This window comes from Salmo salar, chromosome ssa05 (assembly GCF_905237065.1).
Source record: "Salmo salar chromosome ssa05, Ssal_v3.1, whole genome shotgun sequence".
Lineage (NCBI taxonomy): Eukaryota > Metazoa > Chordata > Actinopteri > Salmoniformes > Salmonidae > Salmo > Salmo salar.
This window is the reverse complement of record NC_059446.1, coordinates 62438332-62457164: the sequence shown is the minus strand read 5'-3', so window position 1 is coordinate 62457164 and position 18833 is coordinate 62438332. Positions and strand designations below refer to the sequence as shown.

The window sequence follows — 18833 nt, the reverse complement described above, 5'->3', positions numbered from 1 at the left end:
AAGTAAGTGAATATTTAATCGCTATTTGTGAATTTATGAAACCTGTGCCGGTGGAAAAATATTTTGATGTGGGGCGCCATCCTCAAACAATCGCATGGCATGCTTTTGGCGGTAAAGCCTACTGTAAATCGGACAGTGCAGTTAGATTAACAAGAATTTAAACTTTTAACCGATATAAGACACTTGTATGTACCTAAATATTTCATATCCATAATGTTTATGATTATTTATTTGAATTGGGCGGCCTCCAGTTTCACCGGAAGTTGTCCCGCTAGCGGGACCCCTAGCCTTAATTAAAGGAGAATTTACACCCAAAACTATGTTGTTTGATGATGTTTCCACTTACAGTGTACCTGAACTGTTGCCAAGCAACCAATGTAGGTATTTTCAGTAGCCTCTCATTAGCTTAGCATACTAACTTGAGTGTCCAAAGAAATCCATGAGCAGATGTTAAAGCCCCAAACCACCTTGAAGTTATTTCTGTCCAAGTTCTATCACCATATTATTATGTGGCCAGATTTGCTCAATCACTTCAATGGACACATTTCTGCTGATGTTCCACTTGGGAGAGATGCCTAGCTCAGAGGAAGAGGGTGAAATGTCAAAACAGCATAGAAAGAGGTGATTTGACTTTACCAAGCGTGGCCATATGCTAAGTGATTACTTTCCAAAACCCGGACTCAAAAATATCATAATAATTTCTCTCTTCTGAGGGCTTTCACACTCACTCACTCACTAACACACACACAAATGTATATATGCACACACTCACTCACACACACACAAACATGCAAGTGTACACACTCACTCACACACACTCAAGTGCACAAAAATGCACACATACACCCACATACAGTACACACACACCTTTTTATAACTCTGCATGTTCGAGCATCTAAAGATTAGTGTCACTTTGACATTTTCACTGCTCTAATATTACCTTAACACAAACACCCCCCGCTCTACTACTCCCTCCCTCCCTTTGTGTTGTCCTCCATCACCACCCCTCCTTCCCTCCCTCCCTCCTTTTCTCTTTTCCTTGGCTCAAGCATATTACTGAGGAAATTGGGGCCGATGGAGTCTGTCACTGTATGACCTAGAGCTTACAGAAGAAAATGAGAGAGAGTAAGAAAGAGGGGGAAGAGGGGAGGGAAACGGAGACGGGTGCGGAAATGTAGAGGAAACAGGCAGAGGTAATGGGAAGAGGAGCGGGAAACAGAGGGACAGAATGGGAAGAAATGGAGAAAGGGGCACAGAGAGAGAGGGAACACAAGAGAGAGGGAGAGAGAAACTCAAATTAAATTCCCATCATGTCAGGGTAGAGCAGGATTCAGTAGTGTTTATTGGCAGCTCCTAGCCTCAGGGAAATTACATTCTGCTGCAGAGCGTGAACACACTGACACACCCCCACCCACACACCCACACACCCACACACACACACACACACACACACACACACACACACACACACAGATAGACAGCTGTTTGTGTCCTAAGGGGTGCCCGCTGAGGAAACCCACTCACGTCAAGTCACTCTAGACGCATGACTGGGTATGTGTGTGAGGGGGGTGGGTGGGTGAGAATTTTTTTGATTGTATCCTAGGCTGGCCCATGTCTCCTCTCTTAGATCAAAATCAACCACACCAACAGAAGTCTGTTTTAACGTAGTGACATGAAGATCTAATGTAGCGTTATGAAAGTTTAACGTAGTGTTATGAAGGATGAAATTGTCCCACTCCATCCTGCTGCTTTCCATGAACCCCACTAAGGACAGAACATCTGGAGTTGACATCTGTGACAGCATAACTAACATCTCTCTTTCCCTCTTTCTACACCTTCTCTCTTTATCTCTCTCTCTCGCGATCTCTATCTCTCTCTCCACAAATGTTCTCTCTCTGTCCCTCTGTCTCTCTCTCTTTCGCTCTCTCTCTCTCTCTCTCTAGGATCATGGTGAGAGTGCAGCAGGTACAGTGGAGGATGATGGGAAGTCGAGTTTCTTCTGTCAGCTGTGTGAGAAACAGTACCTGAGACACCAGGAGTATGACAACCACATCAACTCCTACGACCACGCACACAGACAGGTAACAAACACACACAAAAACAAAAGCACAAACACGCAAAACCTCCCCTCACACACACGCAGACCAAGTCTTCCAGTCTCGTCCTACACAGAGAAACGTAAAATAAACATAAAGCTGTTGCTTAGTTGTCATTGTTCTGAACATGAATTACAGCAGCCCAGAGTTAAGGCTTTGTTGTTGCCAGCGGCAAAGACATGAAACAAGCTATAGGAGCAGCAGAGAGACTTTAGCCATGGGCATTGTACCCACACATATGCACGCACGCACACACACACACACACACACACACACACACACACACACACACACACACACACACACACAGACACGGACACATACCAGTTTTCGAGCTGTAATGTAGAGACTAGTGAATGTAGCCTATTTGTGCTGGCTGTTATGTTTGTGATTCAGAGGCTGCCGCTATAAAGACACGTCTGTTCTTCCTGTCAGGGGTAGTGAAATAAACATGTTGGGATTGTATAACACTACAGAAACACATTACACACGGATTACGTACTGTTGTTCTTTTATGCCGCGACCGTTTGTGGTAGATGGTGGCATTCTGTCATTGCACCACACTATCACAAGGAGGGTTAGAATGCTGATATATTGGTAATCTAAACTGTGGCAATTAATGGAGGCGTTTTCAGTCTGAGAGTCTCCTCTGGCACTAGAGTCCTGCATCAGGCAACAACAACAAAAACTGTCGGTGGTCCTGGAGTTAAGAGAGAACTTGAGTAAATACAATGGGGGAATTTCACTTGACATGTGGACTGAAAATTTTCCCAAAAATAGGCATGGTGGGCTTTTGGTTTCTTTTCCTCTAAAAACAGAAATAAATCATTCTAAATAACAAACTGGCTTTATTTACAAATTAGTAAGAATGTCTCACCCCATGTTCAAGAATGTATTTTTTTCCAATTTATTCAGATTACAATTGCTCACTTTCAGTTATTTGAAATTAAATAATCTCCAAAATATCATTTTTTTTAAACAAAGCGATTATTATTATTATTATTAACCATGCATTATAATTATATAAAAGCCCCTTCGATATTCTCACAGACCAGATTTGCCCTAATGAAAAATGCCCCTTAGATATTAATTTAGAATCCTCCAATCCTCTAAACGTAATTCTTGGCGGAGAGTCACGTCATTGGCGAAGAGTCAGGCGGCATTGGCAGAGTTGAAGAGGGCGAGGAACGAGATGGAGTCACAATCCATGTCAGGCAAACATGCAGATGATTATTTCAACTACATTATAGTTGCAACAAGTTTGATCGGGTTTAAATCATGAAACCTACATGTAGAGATTTAAAAACAATATTTGTAGATATACTGTAGACCTAGCGTAGGCGACATGAGCCTAACTAGTGTTGAGTACTGTGCTGTTAAAAGTGTTGTAGGTCTTGTTTATTTAAATTTATTTTACTACATAAAGGTCTACTTACCGTGCTGGCGTCTTGACCCAGTTTATGCCCTCATTTGCATTGCAAACCATAACAAATTACTATGGGAATAAATGGAAGAGGTAGGTGGAAGGGGGAAAATGTAAGGAACTTCTCTGTTGGCCCTGGAGGCCTTTTGAAAACATGTTTTCACAAGGGCTATTAGCAGGATAATAGACACAATGTGGTCCCAAAAACACCTCTCTGACATAGGGTCCAGCATATCTCTTGATGATGATCGGCTCGGGCCGATTCCGGTGGGAGTTATCTGGCCCAAATGTATTACTTGGTGCTCGGGCCGATTGTGGCTACTCTCAGGCAGATGATTTATATAATTAAAATGTAATTATTTATTTATATTTCCATATTTTCTCATTGTATCTGTGATCCAAAAAATGTATTAACATTTAAATTAAATTATTTAAGAGTCCTGTTTAAGTAGTATTTTAGATACTTTGTGCAAGGCAATTGATCAGAATTAAAAACTTAGTGGATGGGCCACCCGAGTGACGCAGCGGTCTAAGACACTGCATCGCAGTGCAAACTGCGTTGCTACAGATGCTGGTTCGATACCCGTGCCGGCCGTGACCGGGAGACCCATGAGGCGACGCACAATTGGCCCACCAGGGGAGGGTTTGGCCGGCCGGGCAGTGGGATTTTGGTTTCTCTCCATCTAAAAACAGGGAGAGAAAACAAGCGTAGCAGGCTGTTCTGCAAATAACATTTCTAGGATGGGCTATTAGCAGGACAATAGTCTCTTCACCCATCGAATCCCCGAGCTGACAAGGTAAAAATCTGTCGTTCTGCCCCTGAACAAGGCAGTTAACCCACTATTACTAGGCCATTATTGAAAATAAGAATTTGTTCTTAACTGACTTGCCTAGTTAAATAAAGGAAATATATATATTTTTTTATAGCATCAGCATTTGTTGGTTCAATTACAGGCTCAAAATGGCCAGAAACAAAGTACCTTCTTCTGGAACTCGTCAGTCTATTCTTGTTCTGAGAAATTAAGGCTATTTCATGTGAGGAATTGCCAAGAAACTGAAACAACACTGTGTACTACTCCCTTCACAGAACAGCGCAAACTGGCTCTAACCAGAATAGAAAGAGGAGTGGGATACCCCAGTGCACAACTGAGCAAGAGGACAAGTACATTAGCGTGTCTAGTTTGAGAAACAGATGCCTCACAAGTCCTCAACGGGCAGCTTTATTAAATAGCACCCTCAAAACACCAGTCTCAACATCAACAGTGAAGAGGCGACTCCGGGATGCTGGCCTTCTAGGCAGAGTTGTAAAGAAAAAGCCATATCTCAGACTGGCCAATAAAAATAAAAGATTAAGATGGGCAAAAGAACACAGACACTGGACAGAGGAACTCTGCCAAGAAGGCCAGCATCCCGGAGTCGCCTCTTCACTGTTGAAGTTGAGACATTATCCTTCCTCTCCACTCCTTACCTCTTATTTTCTAGTTCTTTTTTCCAGGTCTATGGTGCTGGAGGGAATAGCAGCTGTTTTACGGGATCCTGACCAATTGTGCTATTTTGTGTATTTTTTTGCGCTGATCTTAACTTTTTATGTACATAATGTTTCCACCATCATTTCCTATGACTGAAAAGAGCTTTTGGATATCAGAACAATGATCACTAGCATCAATTTGGATGAGGATTTCTACTTCAATGAGTCGGGTCGAATGACATACTGCTCATCCCGGACCAGGCCCAAATCCTGACACTCAAAAATGGAAGAGGCGGTGTTATAAAGGCCAGCATGCGGGATACCTGACAAGACTACATCGGTGAGTGGGTAAACCACCTCTTCCCTCGAAAGTACAATCACTGGAGAATAAACTGGAGGAGCTCCTTTCAAGACTATCTTATCAACGTGATCTGAAGAACTGTAATATCCTATGTTTCTCTGAGTTGTGGCTGGACATGGAAAATATAAATCTAGCTGTTTTTTATATACATCGGAAGGACAGAACTGCAGCGTGGGATATGTGTGTGTGTGTGTGTGTGTGTGTGTGTGTGTGTGTGTGTGTGTGTGTGTGTGTGTGTGTGTGTGTGTGTGTGTGTGTGTGTGTGTGTGTTCCTGGATAAGCAGGATGAACTTATCTGACATTGATTAGCAGCCACGGGAGGTGTGATAGTGAGAGTGTGCATGAATAAATGCATGCTCATTTGAGTGTATCAAGATGTGCCCTTAGGGTTTACTGTGTGTGTGTGATTTCATGATAGCAAGAGAGGAGAGTGAGAGGGGAGGGGTAGAAGGAGTACGGAGGGAAGGAGAGAGGGAGAAAGACGGAAGAGAGGAGGGAAGGTTTGACTGAACTACATGTCAGGCAGAGATGCCGGAAATAATCAGCTGTTGGGATAGATAGTTAGCGGCTAGATAAAATGATAGATCTATTGTTAGATCAAATGGAGACTCCTAGATGGTAAGTTAGGTGTAAATATGATCAACTAATGAGAGCGAGAGAGAGCGAGAGAAAGAGAGAGAGAGAGAGAGAGGGGGAGAGAGGGGGAAGGAGCGAGGGAGATAGGGAAAGAGGGAGGGGAGACAGGAGAGGAGAAAGAGGCTGATAGAATAGAGGAGAGTGATGCAGCTATTGTCAGACACCTTACATCCCTCTACAGCCTGAAGACAGACACACTGACACACACACACACCACACACACATATATATACCTCTACCTGCCAAGCGCAGATAAAGGCAGGATGAAAAATGATTAACAAAGGAAGGAAAGAGAGAAAGACTGTCACGCCCTGGCCATAGAGAGCCCTTGTTTCTCTATGGTGTAGTAGGTCAGGGCATGACTAGGGGGTAGTCTAGTTTAATATTTCTATGTTGTGTTTTAGTTTATATTTTTTATGTTGGTGTTTTGTATGATTCCCAATTAGAGGTAGCTGGTAATCGTTGTCTCTAATTGGGGATCATATTTAAGTAGATATTTTTCCCACCTGTGTTTGTGGGATATTGTTTTGTGTTTGTGCCTGTGCACCACGTAGTCACGTTTAGCTGTTCGTTTATTTGATTTATTTGTTTTTGCTTGAAGTTTCACTTTGGAATAAAGATGCGGAACTCTACACACGCTGCGCCTTGGTCCCGTTCTTACGACAACCGTGACAGAGACATTTATCACTATTTCCCTGAAAGAGCTGGCACGCCTGAAGGAGCAGACTGATGGAGAGGAGCCCCACTCAGTAATCTGTTTCTCAGTGCTGATGATACAGAGATGGTGCCTGTTGTGATCTTAGGAGTTCCAGGTTCAGTTCTAGAGGGTTCTAGGGAGTTAGAGGTGAGTTCCAGAGCAGTTCTAGATGATTCTAAGCTAGAGGGATTTTAGGTTCTTCCAATGCAGTTCCTGTAGTGCTGTTTATGCTATATTCTATCAGTGGTCTGTAGTTTCTATTAGTAACATCATCTCCCTGCCATACTCCAGTCAATGTCTTCAATGTAAGATTTCAATAAGCAGACTTATCACTGAGATTCGCGTAATGGAGTAAGTTTCCTAAATGATCCTCTTATGATGAAGTCCATATTAATGTGACAGATGGTTGCTGGCATTTAGGCTGATGATTGAAGGGTTGATACACTGCAACCGTCTGAGAGATGACAATCTGACAGACTGCAACACTCATCATCATTAGGCTTATAACACTGTCAGTACTCAATCATCACCATTCTCCCTGTCATACAGTTTCTATGGCAGAGCATGTAGAAACAACATGTTTCTCTCCATCAGAGTTGAATGAGTCTGTTGACACACACTTTTGATTGATAGACAATTCTCACTCAGAGATGGTTCTTCCCACAGATAGAGGGAGCTGAAATAGAGTTTCCACACAACGCGCACACACACACACACACACACACACACACACACACACACACACACACACACACACACACACACACACACACACACACACACACACACACACACACACACACACACACACACACACACACACACACACACACACACACACACACACACATTGACCCTCTCCTCTCCTCCCTGTAGAGACTGAAGGAGTTGAAGCAGAGGGAGTTTGCTCGGAACGTTGCGTCTAAGTCGTGGAAGGACGACCGCAAGCAGGAGAGAGCTCTGAGACGCCTGCACCAACTAGCACTGCTACGACAACAGACACACAGGTAAGACGGTATGTGTGTGTAGAGACCTGCTTTCCAAGCGCACTGCAGGGAAATCTCTATGATAGACACATACTGTCCACATACGCTCACGTGCATACACTCTGTCAGTTTCTCTATTCCTCAGAGTGATGGATGTAAGAGCTGGCCTAGATACTGTAAGCACAGGCTGAGTTAATATAACATGAACACTCACAGTAAACTGCATAATATGGACAGTGTTTCACATTTTCACAATTGAATATTTATTATGTTCTCTGCTATCCTCTCGTCTCCACCTCTCCTCTCCTTTGCACCAGGGTACCAGGCCAGGTTGTTAGGTTTCAAGGGACAGTGAGAGCTGAGATCCAGCATTCAGAGAGACCCTGTGGAGAGAGAGACTACAGACCAGGGGACCACTATGTCCCCTTGACCCAAACAGGGTTAATCCAAACCACAGGGAACTCCCAGCGACCCGCTGTTACCCTACCTCTAACCCAGCCCCAGACCATCCCGCTCAGCCTCCAGGGAAAGGACTCCCCCCATCTCCAGACCAAGCCTCTCTCCCCCTCCCAGCCCCAGCAGCCAGAGGATCCTACCCACATACCCATCTTCCCTGGAGGGCCCTTCCAAGCCTCCCCACCCCTAGCCTTGCATTCCAGATGTGGACCTTCTATGGAGGATCCCCAGCCTCGCCTGAACAGCTCTCCCCAGGACCCTGCCTTTCCGTGGGGCAGAGACAGAGGAAGGGTGGGGGTCTCCTTCTGTTTCTCCAGGAGGGGCCCGAGGCTAGAGCCATCTGCCTCTGTCTTCTCAGACCAGCAAGAGGAGGAGGGGAGAGGAGGAGGGGGGGCAGATGAAGGGAAGGGGAAGAGATGAACTATGGCTGCGTCACCCAGACAACCTGTTAATAGGGCAACCAACCAACAGCCTTCACCCCGGAAACAAGACAGAACCCTCAGGCGGGGAAGAGGGGGAGGAGAGAAGAGAGAAGAGAGGAGGGGAGGAGAGAGACAGGTTCTCTGCTAGCCATGACCCAGGCTGTCCTACTCGCAACGCCAGACTGAGAGTAACAGACCAGAGCCCTGAACACGGGACAGCAGATAAGAGGGAGGAGGGGGAAGAGAGGGAGGAGAGGAACAGGGGTACAGAGCACAGACAACAGGGCCATGAGGTGAATCAGACTCCTATGTCTGACTCCTATCTCCATGTGGTTGCCAGAGACGGATCCACCCGTCTGAGATGGCCAGTAGAACTGCTGCAGTTTACCACAGCCAAACCCCACCTCTCCTACAGCTGTAAGCCCACACACTGGCAACCCCACACCAACCCACTACACTGTAACCCTGAACACAACCACAACCACTGTCAAACCAAGTCACACTGTAACCACTCAGCAAGCCAGCAGGAGACAGAGACACACACAGAGGAGTCTGACTCCCTCATGTTCTCTAGCTCCCAGCCTCCTCCTCAGGACACAGAAAATGTAGAATCCAATACAGATCTATATACAGAGACAGGTGGGACAGATGAGGGAGCCACACACTCATTATCCTGTCACGTTGTAGAGAAGACAGAAGCACATGGAGTGACAGCAGCCTTCCAGGCAGAAGCAACAGTGCCAGAGAGTGGAGGTGAATCTGGGTTCAGATGGCACCACCCCCTCTTCGGGAATGGTGACCCCCTTCGCGGTGACAACACTCACACAAACCCCCACAATCCCCAAAGAGGCAGATTAGGACGACATGTGAGACAGGAGAGAGATCGAGCCGTCAGAACCCCCAGGCCTAAATTAGAGGCTGTCATCCAGCCTTGCGCTGCCGTTTGTGTGTGTGCAAGCGAGGTTAGATGTGTGTGTACGCATACTGCCAGCTCACGCACACACTCCGTGGGTGGTTCAGTAAGCACTCCGACAGATGTGTCATGCCGAAATTTAAACGACAGCACAAAGAAGAAGAGGAGGAGAGGGGAAAGGTATAATGGGACTTCAAACAAGTGCGAAGGAGAGCGGCAGCGTCTTAGGAGCGTCATAACCTCTGTTTCCACCTGGTGGGGCGGAAAGAGGAGATGTGACGGAGACAGAGGGAGAGAAGGAGACAGGGAAATAGAGCGGGAGGGAGAGACAGGTGGAAAGAGGAGAAGAAAGGCAGGGGGAAAGAGGAGGAGGGGGAAGAGAAGGAGGGGTGGGACTCTGTGCCTGGTGGGGGAGTGTGACGCTGAGTCTGTGCCCTGCTCTGACAGACAGAGGCCTCACAGGAGTCAAGGTAGAGACCAACATTACTATAACGCTGCCTCCCAGTTCAACCCAGCACCAAGAGTCACAGAGAGGACAGAGTACTACAGCACAGAGTCTCAGCTGTATAGAGAGATAGAGAGAGAGAGATATGGAGAGGTGGAGAGAGGAGAAAGGCAGGGATGGCCTTTCTACTGGAGTTCAGACTCCTCTCTGTGTTCTACTTCCGGGTCGCCCTGGGTAAAGGCTCACAACCTCCCAGTGGCATATGGTGGTCTCCACGGTTGCAGCGGGGGCTACCCAGTCTACAGTCGCCATGACAACATCCCTGGTAGCAATATTTCCTGTAGCCCAGTGAGGAAGAGTAAATACATCCACAGAAACAGGAAATACATGAGTAGGAAGTGGTCAGAGAGTGAGGAGTGGGAAAGAACAGAGAGTGGAAGGAGGGAGAGCTGGGATGGAGGGAGTAGAGGCTGTCGGGAAAGTGGTAGGGAGAGAGGGAACAGGGATTGGGGGAGTAGGAGGCAGGGTTGGGTAAGCAGGTTATCCAGCCCTGGAGGAGTCAGTGGAGGGGGCTGGCAGGGGTCTCTCTCGACCCCCAGTCACAGAACTCTGGAGGTTTTCAGGGGATGGAGGTCTAGTCCTGGGGAGGGAGAAGTCTGGAACAGAGGACCAGGGGACTCAAGCCCAGACAGATGTACCTGGGGCAACAGTGACAGTTGGGAGGACAGGGGGACATACTGCAGGGAGGACAGATACAGCTGGGATGACAACTGGGAGAGACAGAGGTCCACTGAAGGTAGAGAGAGCTGGAGCAGGTGGGAGAAGGGATCACAACCTAGCCCCAGCCCCAGACCTGATAGTTTTAGCTGGGACTGGGCAACCAGATGCCCTGACCATAGACACAGCCCCTGTCCTGGTTCCCAGTCTGTTCCCAGTGTGCAGGTTACCAAATGCCCCATCTCCAGCCCCAGCCCCTGGCCTGATTCTAGCCCTGACTGGCTGCCCCGACAGCCCAGCCCTGGCTTCTGTAGCAGCAGCACCAGTGTGTCAGACCTGAGTGGGCGGTGGAGTAGCTTTAGTACCCACTCAAGACTCAACCTGACTGGGAGAAAAACAACAGGGGTGCCCAGGCGAGCACCATGTCCCTCACCCACCAAGGAGAAACACCAAGCACCCAGCCTCAAACCTACTCCTCCTAGACCTCTGCCCAGCACTGATACCACCCATCCACAGGACAGGAGCCCCAACCCCACAGCACAGCCTACATGTCTCTCAGACAGAGAGCCCAAAGCCCCCCCAAAGCCCAGAGAGGGGAACCCCAGCAGAACTATGCTACTGCCTCTTATCGGGAAACTACCAGCAATCAGGAGAGGAATTAGGAGACGAGGGGCAGAAAGAGAGAGGGAGGGCCCTGACCAAACAGAGAAACAGGACCACAATCAAGACCAGGATCAGACACAGGACCAGGACCACAACCAAGGGAAGGAGAGTATGAAGAACGGAGCGGTCCAAAGTGGTCGACCGTGCCCTCAACCCCTCTTGTCTCAGAGCCCTGAGAAAACTGGAGAGGACACGTCCTGTCCTTCCCTGACATCACATCCTGCTGTGACCTCATATCCTGCCATAACTTTACCTCACAGGGGTCAGTGGTCACAAGGCCCCTCCCCTCCTCTGGCTCAACAGCCAATCAGCTTCAGCGCTGAAGAGATGGACAAGTATCGCTGTCTGCAGGAGCAGGCACGAGAGCACATGCAGAGACTGCTACAGGGGACAGAGACACACACACCGGCACACACACACCATACCCCCTCCCCAGAGCCATACACACACCCCACACTCACTCATACACATGTGGCACAGACTCAAGAGAAAAACACACACTCCACTTTCCTAAATACCTCTCTAAAGCTAGACGCACACCCCGTACAAACACAGCTCTTACAGACACACTCTACCCCCAGTCTCCCCCCTCCTCATCCTCCTGTCCCCATACCGCAGCCTCTAATGACCCACCCTCCTCCACCCACCCAACATCATTACATTCTACAACACACAGCGTTCAGTATGGCACTCTCGTCACCCTCCTCTACCTCTTCCTCTCTCGCCCCCCACACCTCACCCCCTCATCACCTGCCCCTCCTACACCTCCCTCTCCCCCATCCCCACCCCTCTCCATTCTCCATCTCCTCTATCTTTCCCTCCATCCTACTCTCCCATCCTCCTCTACATCTCCTCCCTCCCTCCCCTGCCTTCCACCCCTCTCCCCTCACCGCTCTCTCTACCCTCACACTGCCACCGCCGAGACCGTCGTATCCAGAAAGACTTTGGTCATTGAGGTTTCAACAGAAAGCATTATGATGCTCTCTGATGACATCACATAGTAATACAATGCATTGTTAACTCCTGGACAATAATGTCCCATACAGTATAACAATCCACAGAATTTTCAGAATTTTTGTGTATGTGTGTGTGTGTCTGTATATTATGTTTTTGTATGAGTGCATGCGTGTGTGCGCATGTCGTCACTGTCGGATGAAAACCTTTTAACTCTATTTTTGCCAATTTTCATGTTTATACATGTGTTGGAAGCATTAGCTCCCCTCAATGTACTCTGAACATTTCATGACTTTAGAAACAAGAAAATGTATTCAACATAGCTTCTGTAGTTTCATAATTGTATGTTTCCATCCCTCCCTGTTCAAGTATGAATCAAGGGAAAACGTGCACCTACTAAGACTAGCTGGCTTTCTCTCATCTCTTTCTTCCTCTCTGAATGTTAGGCATACTGGCTGTCTTTAGAAGTACCGTCATACTGGCTGTCTTTAGAAGTACCGTCATACTGGCTGTCTTTAGAAGTACCGTCATACTGGCTGTCTTTAGAAGTACCGTCATACTGGCTGTCTTTTGAAGTACCGTCATACTGGCTGTCTTTTGAAGTACCGTCATACTGGCTGTCTTTAGAAGTACCGTCATACTGGCTGTCTTTAGAAGTACCGTCATACTGGCTGTCTTTAGAAGTACCGTCATACTGGCTGTCTTTTGAAGTACCGTCATACTGGCTGTCTTTTGAAGTACCGTCATACTGGCTGTCTTTTGAAGTACTGTCATACTGGCTGTCTTTTGAAGTACCGTCATACTGGCTGTCTTTTGAAGTACCGTCATACTGGCTGTCTTTTGAAGTACCGTAACACCTGAGAGAGAGAAAGAGCGACAGACAGATGCCCAGGCCGTGAGCAGAGCAATAGGCCCAACCCCCACTCCTACACCCGCCCAAGCCCCATTCAGCGACCAAAGAGGCATGTATCAGGTGCCCAGTATGTTCTGCTCACAACTATTAGTCTGAGGCGTAACCACACAAAGCACAACACTGGACACTATGGAACACAAAGCTTTTCTTATATCATGCTAGAATATCCAAGGTCTGAGGTCATCTGCCTTTGGCCTAAAGAGCAGGAACCCAGACTTCACCAAAGACATCAGAAATACAGACATTGTCATCCTACAAGAAACATGGTATAGAGACAGAGCCACTGGTTACCCTCTAGGTTACAGAGAACTGGTAATCCCATCCACCAAACTACCAGGAGTAAAAAAGGGAAGAGACTCAGGGAGTATGCTAATTGGGTGTAAATCAGACCTAGCCCACTCTATTGAATTAATCAAAACAGGAGCATTTTACATCTGGTTTGAAATAACAGAAGAATGTCCTCCAGTGTGCTACTTGTATACCCCCACTAGATTCCCCATGCTTTAATGACAACAGCTTCTCCATCCTAGAGGGGGAGATCAACCATTTTCATGTTCTAGTCTGTGATGACCTCAAACACCAGAACCAGTCAGAGACCTGACACTCTCAGCACACAGGGGGACAAACACCTACCTGAAAGTGACAGCATTCCCTCCCCAATATGCCCCGCTAGACACAACTACGACAAAACAACCAACAAAAACGGGTCACAAATCCTGCAACTCTATCGCACGCTGGGTCTGATAGGTTTCGAGGGGACTCCTTCGGTAGGTACACTTACAGCTCATCCCTTGGCAATAGTACTGTAGACTACTTTATTACCGAACACAACCCAGAGTCTCAGAGCGTTCAAAGTCAGCCCACTGCCACCCCTATCAGATCATAGCAAAATTACAGTCTACTTGAACAGAGCAATACTCAACATGAGGCATCAAAGCCGAACAAACTGCATGCCATTACGAAATGTTATAGATGGAAGGAAAGTAGGGTCGAAACCTACCAAAAAACAATTGGCAAACAAAAATGTAATCCCTCTTAGACAACTTCCTGGACAAAACATTTCACTGCAATAGTGAAGGTGTAAACCTGTAGTAGAAAGCATAAACTGTATATTTGACCTTTCAGCTTCCCTATCAAATATAACAATTCCAAGCAGACAGCCTAAGAAAATTAACAACAATGACAAATGATTTTGATGAAGAATGTAAAAACCTAAGAAAGACATTTTGAAACCTATCCGTTCAAAAACAGAGACCCAGAAAACCTGAGCCTACGTCTTCACTTTGGTGAAACATTAAAACACTACAGAAATATACTAAGGCAAAAGAAGGGACAGCACATCAGCAGTCAGCTCAAAGTAATTGAAGAATACATAGAATCAAACCACTTCTGGGGACAACATAGCCCCACTTTCTTCAACATATATATCAATGAATTGCCGAGGGCACTAGATCAGTCTGTAGCACCCGGCATTACCCTACTATACTCTGAAGTCAAATGCCTACTGTTTACAGATGATCTGGTGCTTCTGTCACCAACCAAGGCAGGACTACAGCAGCACCAAGATCTTCTGCACAGATTCTGTCAGACCTGGGCCTTGACAGTGAATCTCAGTAAGACAAAAATAATGGTGTCCAACAAATTCAAATTCTATCTAGACACCATTGCCCTCGAGCACACAGAGAACTATACCTACCTCAGCCTAAACATCAGCACCACAGGTACCTTCCACAAAGCTGTGAATGATCTGAGAGACAAGGCAAGAAGGGCCTTCTAGGCCATCAAAAGGAACATAACATTCGACATCCCAATTAGGATCTGGCTAAAAATACTGGAAGCTGTTATAGAACCAATTGCCCTCTATGGTTGTGAGGTCTGGGGTCCACTTACCAACCAAAGAAAGTCACAAAATGGGACACGCACCAAATCAAATTGAAACTCTGCTTGGAGAATTCTGCAAATACATTATTTGTGTACAACGTAAAATCCAAACTAATGCATTCAGAGCAGAATTAGGACGATACCCGCTAATTATCAAAATCCAGAAAAGAGACGTTATGTTATGTTGTACAACCACCTAAAAGGAAGCAACACCCAAACCTTCCATAACAGAGCCATCACCTACAGAGAGATTAACATAGAGAAGAGTCCCCTCAGCCAGCTTGTTCTGGGGCTCTGTTCACAAACAAAAACAGACCCCACAGAGCCCCAGGACAGCAACACAATTAGACCCAAAAAACAGAGCAAACTGGAATGCTACCTTTCCCTAAAAAAATTATATACAGTGGCAGAATACCTGATGACTGTGCACTGGCGTAATGCAATTTCTCTGGACCCCCCCAAAGGTCGAGTTTGCAACTGACCTGTATATCTTACCTGAACGTGCATGACGTGAGCCATTCCTCGCAGCTTGGATAGAAAGTTGTTTTGTGTAAAACCTGTTTATTAATGCCAATCTCTCTTTTTTTCTATGTAGAGGCCTATAGTAGCTACAAAATGCGGCTGCGTCGGCTTGCATTTTTGTGTGCAAATGTTCTCACCACGGCCTGTAGGTCCAGGTTACAGACCCGACTGTTTTCTATACTGAGTATTGACAACCCAGACAGTTTTTTCCGCGACATTGTGCATTTTATGTCCATTGCACTGCACACAATTTAAACTTAGTCTTGAATGGTGCATAGCAAGATATACCAGAGATAAGGGACTGTTAATAAAAGCAAACACACAACTCAAATGACGGTTCACCAGAATGAACAAAATCAAGAACGCAAGAACTGTTTGTCCACTAAAGATATCGGTTTGCATCTGCCAATTTACTGGCTGTCCAGTATACAGACAACATGTCCCAGCGCTTCCTCGGCCTACAATTAAGGTGAATGCGAGAGACTCAATTAAAGACATTGCAGAACTGCTATATTTGAAGCACCACTCCTTTCTTCCCAGTTTCCCTGATGTTGCTACGGCAATCAAGTTGTTTATAACCATCCTGTAAATGTCACTTCTGTGAAGAGATCGTTTTCTAAACTAAAACTCATAAAGACCTAACTAAGAAGAGTTAGGCTCTTGGTCTGACATGCACTTTTGAACACCTAAGTAAGCTCCACTCATGGCACTGGCGCCGTCGTAGTTCTGACCAGGCATTTGCTCACCAATATCCCCTTAATTTCAATCAGTTTAATGATTTATTTTTCAAGGCCTGAGGGACTTTGATCAGTCACATTATTGAAGCCCAATAAACAAATACTTAGCTTCCTAGTATATATGGACATTTAAAAGGTTTATGAATTTCTTTTTGGAGGGTTACCGTGAAAATGATTTATTAAATAAAATAAAAATAGACCAATGTCAGACAGGCGCATGGCCCCCCATGGGGCTGTGGGGATATCCAGTACGCCAGTGCCATGGTGACTAACCCAAACTTAAGAAAAGCCTTGACTATTTACAGACTCCATGAGCCTTGTTGCTGAGAGAGGCTGCCATTGGCAGAGAGAGAGAAGAAAGTCTATGTGCCCATTGTCCACCCAACGAGGTGGAAACTAAGCTGCACTTCCTAACCTCCTGCCAAGTATGAACATATTAGAGACACATATTTCCCTCAGATCACACAGACCAAGAAAGAATTTGAAAACCAATCCAATATTGACAAACTCCCGTATTTGTCAAAATACCACAGTGTGCAATCACAGCGGCCAAATGTGTGACCTATTGCCACAAGAAAAGGGCAATCAGTGTAGCACAAACCCCTTTGTAAATACAACCAATATTTGTTTACTTCCCCTTACCATTCATATTACAACTATTTGCACACTGTTACAACACTATACCTAGCTAATAATATAACATTTGAGATGTCTTTATCCTTTTGAAACGTTTGTGTTTGTAATGTTAACTGTTAATTTCTGATTGCATATATCACTTTTGTTTATTGTTTTTCACTTGCTTTGGCAATATAAACATGGTGTTTCCCGTGCCCATAAATCCCCTTTGAATTGAATTGAATTGAGAGAGAGAAAGAGAGAGAGAGAGAAAGAACAGAGCGAGAGAGAAAGAAGAGAAAGCGCGAGGGAGAGAGAGAGCGCTCGAGGGATATAGGGAGAGAAAGGGAGGTGAGAAATAGAGGGAGAGAGAGATAGAGAGTAGAGATCAAGAAAAAGTAAGGGCCATCATCTCCGTTTCGTACAGGTTAGTTAAGCATTTGTACAAAAAGGCATCAATCACATTAAAAGCTGGAAATACTGTAACTTAAAACATAAAGACTGTATCATCCCTGGGACAACACACACACATAAAATGGAATGCAGGAAAATGTAATAACATGTTTCCATATATCTGGTGTACAATGTCATGTAAATATATCTGCGCTGCTGAGGGGTAGAGAGACAGAGACTGACTGCATTATACAACCATGGGACAATAAAATTACTTTACAGAAACAATTTCCCTGTCTGCTTATTTCACATGCTATGCTCTTTGTTTTGTTTTTTGCTCAATGTCTGCTCTCACACACAACCATACACAAACATGCACGCATGGGCACACATAAACATGCACACATACACACACACTATCTCAGTTCAGGTCCAGATGGCGTATATTGAGTAGATTACCCAGAGTGTTTTGAGAGATTTGATTGATTTGGCCTCTGTGAGATTATAGACCTCCAGGGGAGGAGTCAGGAGACTCCTGCTAGGGATGACACACACACACACACACACACACACACACACACACACACACACACACACACACACACACACCTACAGTACCAGTCAAAAGTTTGGACACACCTACTCAAGGGTTTTTCTTTATTTAAAAAATGTTCAACATTGTAGAATAATAGTGAAGACATCAAAACTTTGAAATAACACATATGGAATCATGTAGTAACCAAAAAGATGTTAAACAAATCAAAATATATTTTATATTTTGGATTCTTCAAAGTAGCCACCCCTTGTCTTGATGACATCTTTGCACACTCTTGGCATTCTCTCAACCAGCTTCACATGGAATGCTTTTCCAACAGTCTTGAAGGAGTTCCTACATATGCTGAGCACTTGTTGGCTGCTTTTCCTTTACTCCATGGTCCAACTCATCCCAAACCATCTCAATTGGGTTGAGGTCAGGTGATTGTGGAGGCCAGGTCATCTGATGCAGCACTCCATCACTCTCCATCTTGGTCAAATAGCCCTTACACAGCCTGGAGGTGTGTTTTGGGTCATTTTCCTGTTGAAAAACAAATAATAGTCCCACTAAGCCCAAACCAGATGGGATGGCGTATAGCTGCAGAATGATGTGGTAGCCATGCTGGTTAACTGTGCCTTGAATCATAAATAAATCACTGACAGTGTCACCAGCAAAGCACCCCCACACCATCACACCTCCTCTTCCATGCTTCACAGTGGGAACCACACAAGCGGGGATCTGCGTCTTACAATGACACGGTGGTTGGAACCAAAAATCTCAAATTTGGACTCATCAGACCAAAGAACAGATTTCCACCAGTCTAATGTCCATTGCTCGTGTTTCTTGGCACAAGCAAGTCTATTTTTCTTATTGGTGTCCTTTAGTAGTGGTTTCTTTGCAGCAATTCAACCATAAAGGCCTGATTCAGGCAGTCTCCTCTGAACAGTTGATGTTGAGATGTGTCTGTGACTTGAACTCTGTGAAGCATTTATTTGGGATG

The 18833-nt window shown here is 45.7% G+C and overlaps 1 protein-coding gene across 1 annotated transcript in view; it reads left to right on the top strand.

The window, feature by feature from the left end:
• LOC123743136 (G patch domain-containing protein 8-like) overlaps positions 1–17583 on the top strand; it is a 62420-nt gene extending 44837 nt beyond the window's left edge. The window contains exons 2-4 of the mRNA XM_045718529.1: positions 1944–2081; positions 7558–7688; positions 7985–17583. Of these exons, the coding sequence (XP_045574485.1) occupies positions 1944–2081; positions 7558–7688; positions 7985–8543 (828 nt within the window). The 3' untranslated portion in view covers positions 8544–17583. The remainder of the gene's footprint in view (positions 1–1943; positions 2082–7557; positions 7689–7984) is intronic.
• Positions 17584–18833: the final 1250 nt, after the last annotated feature.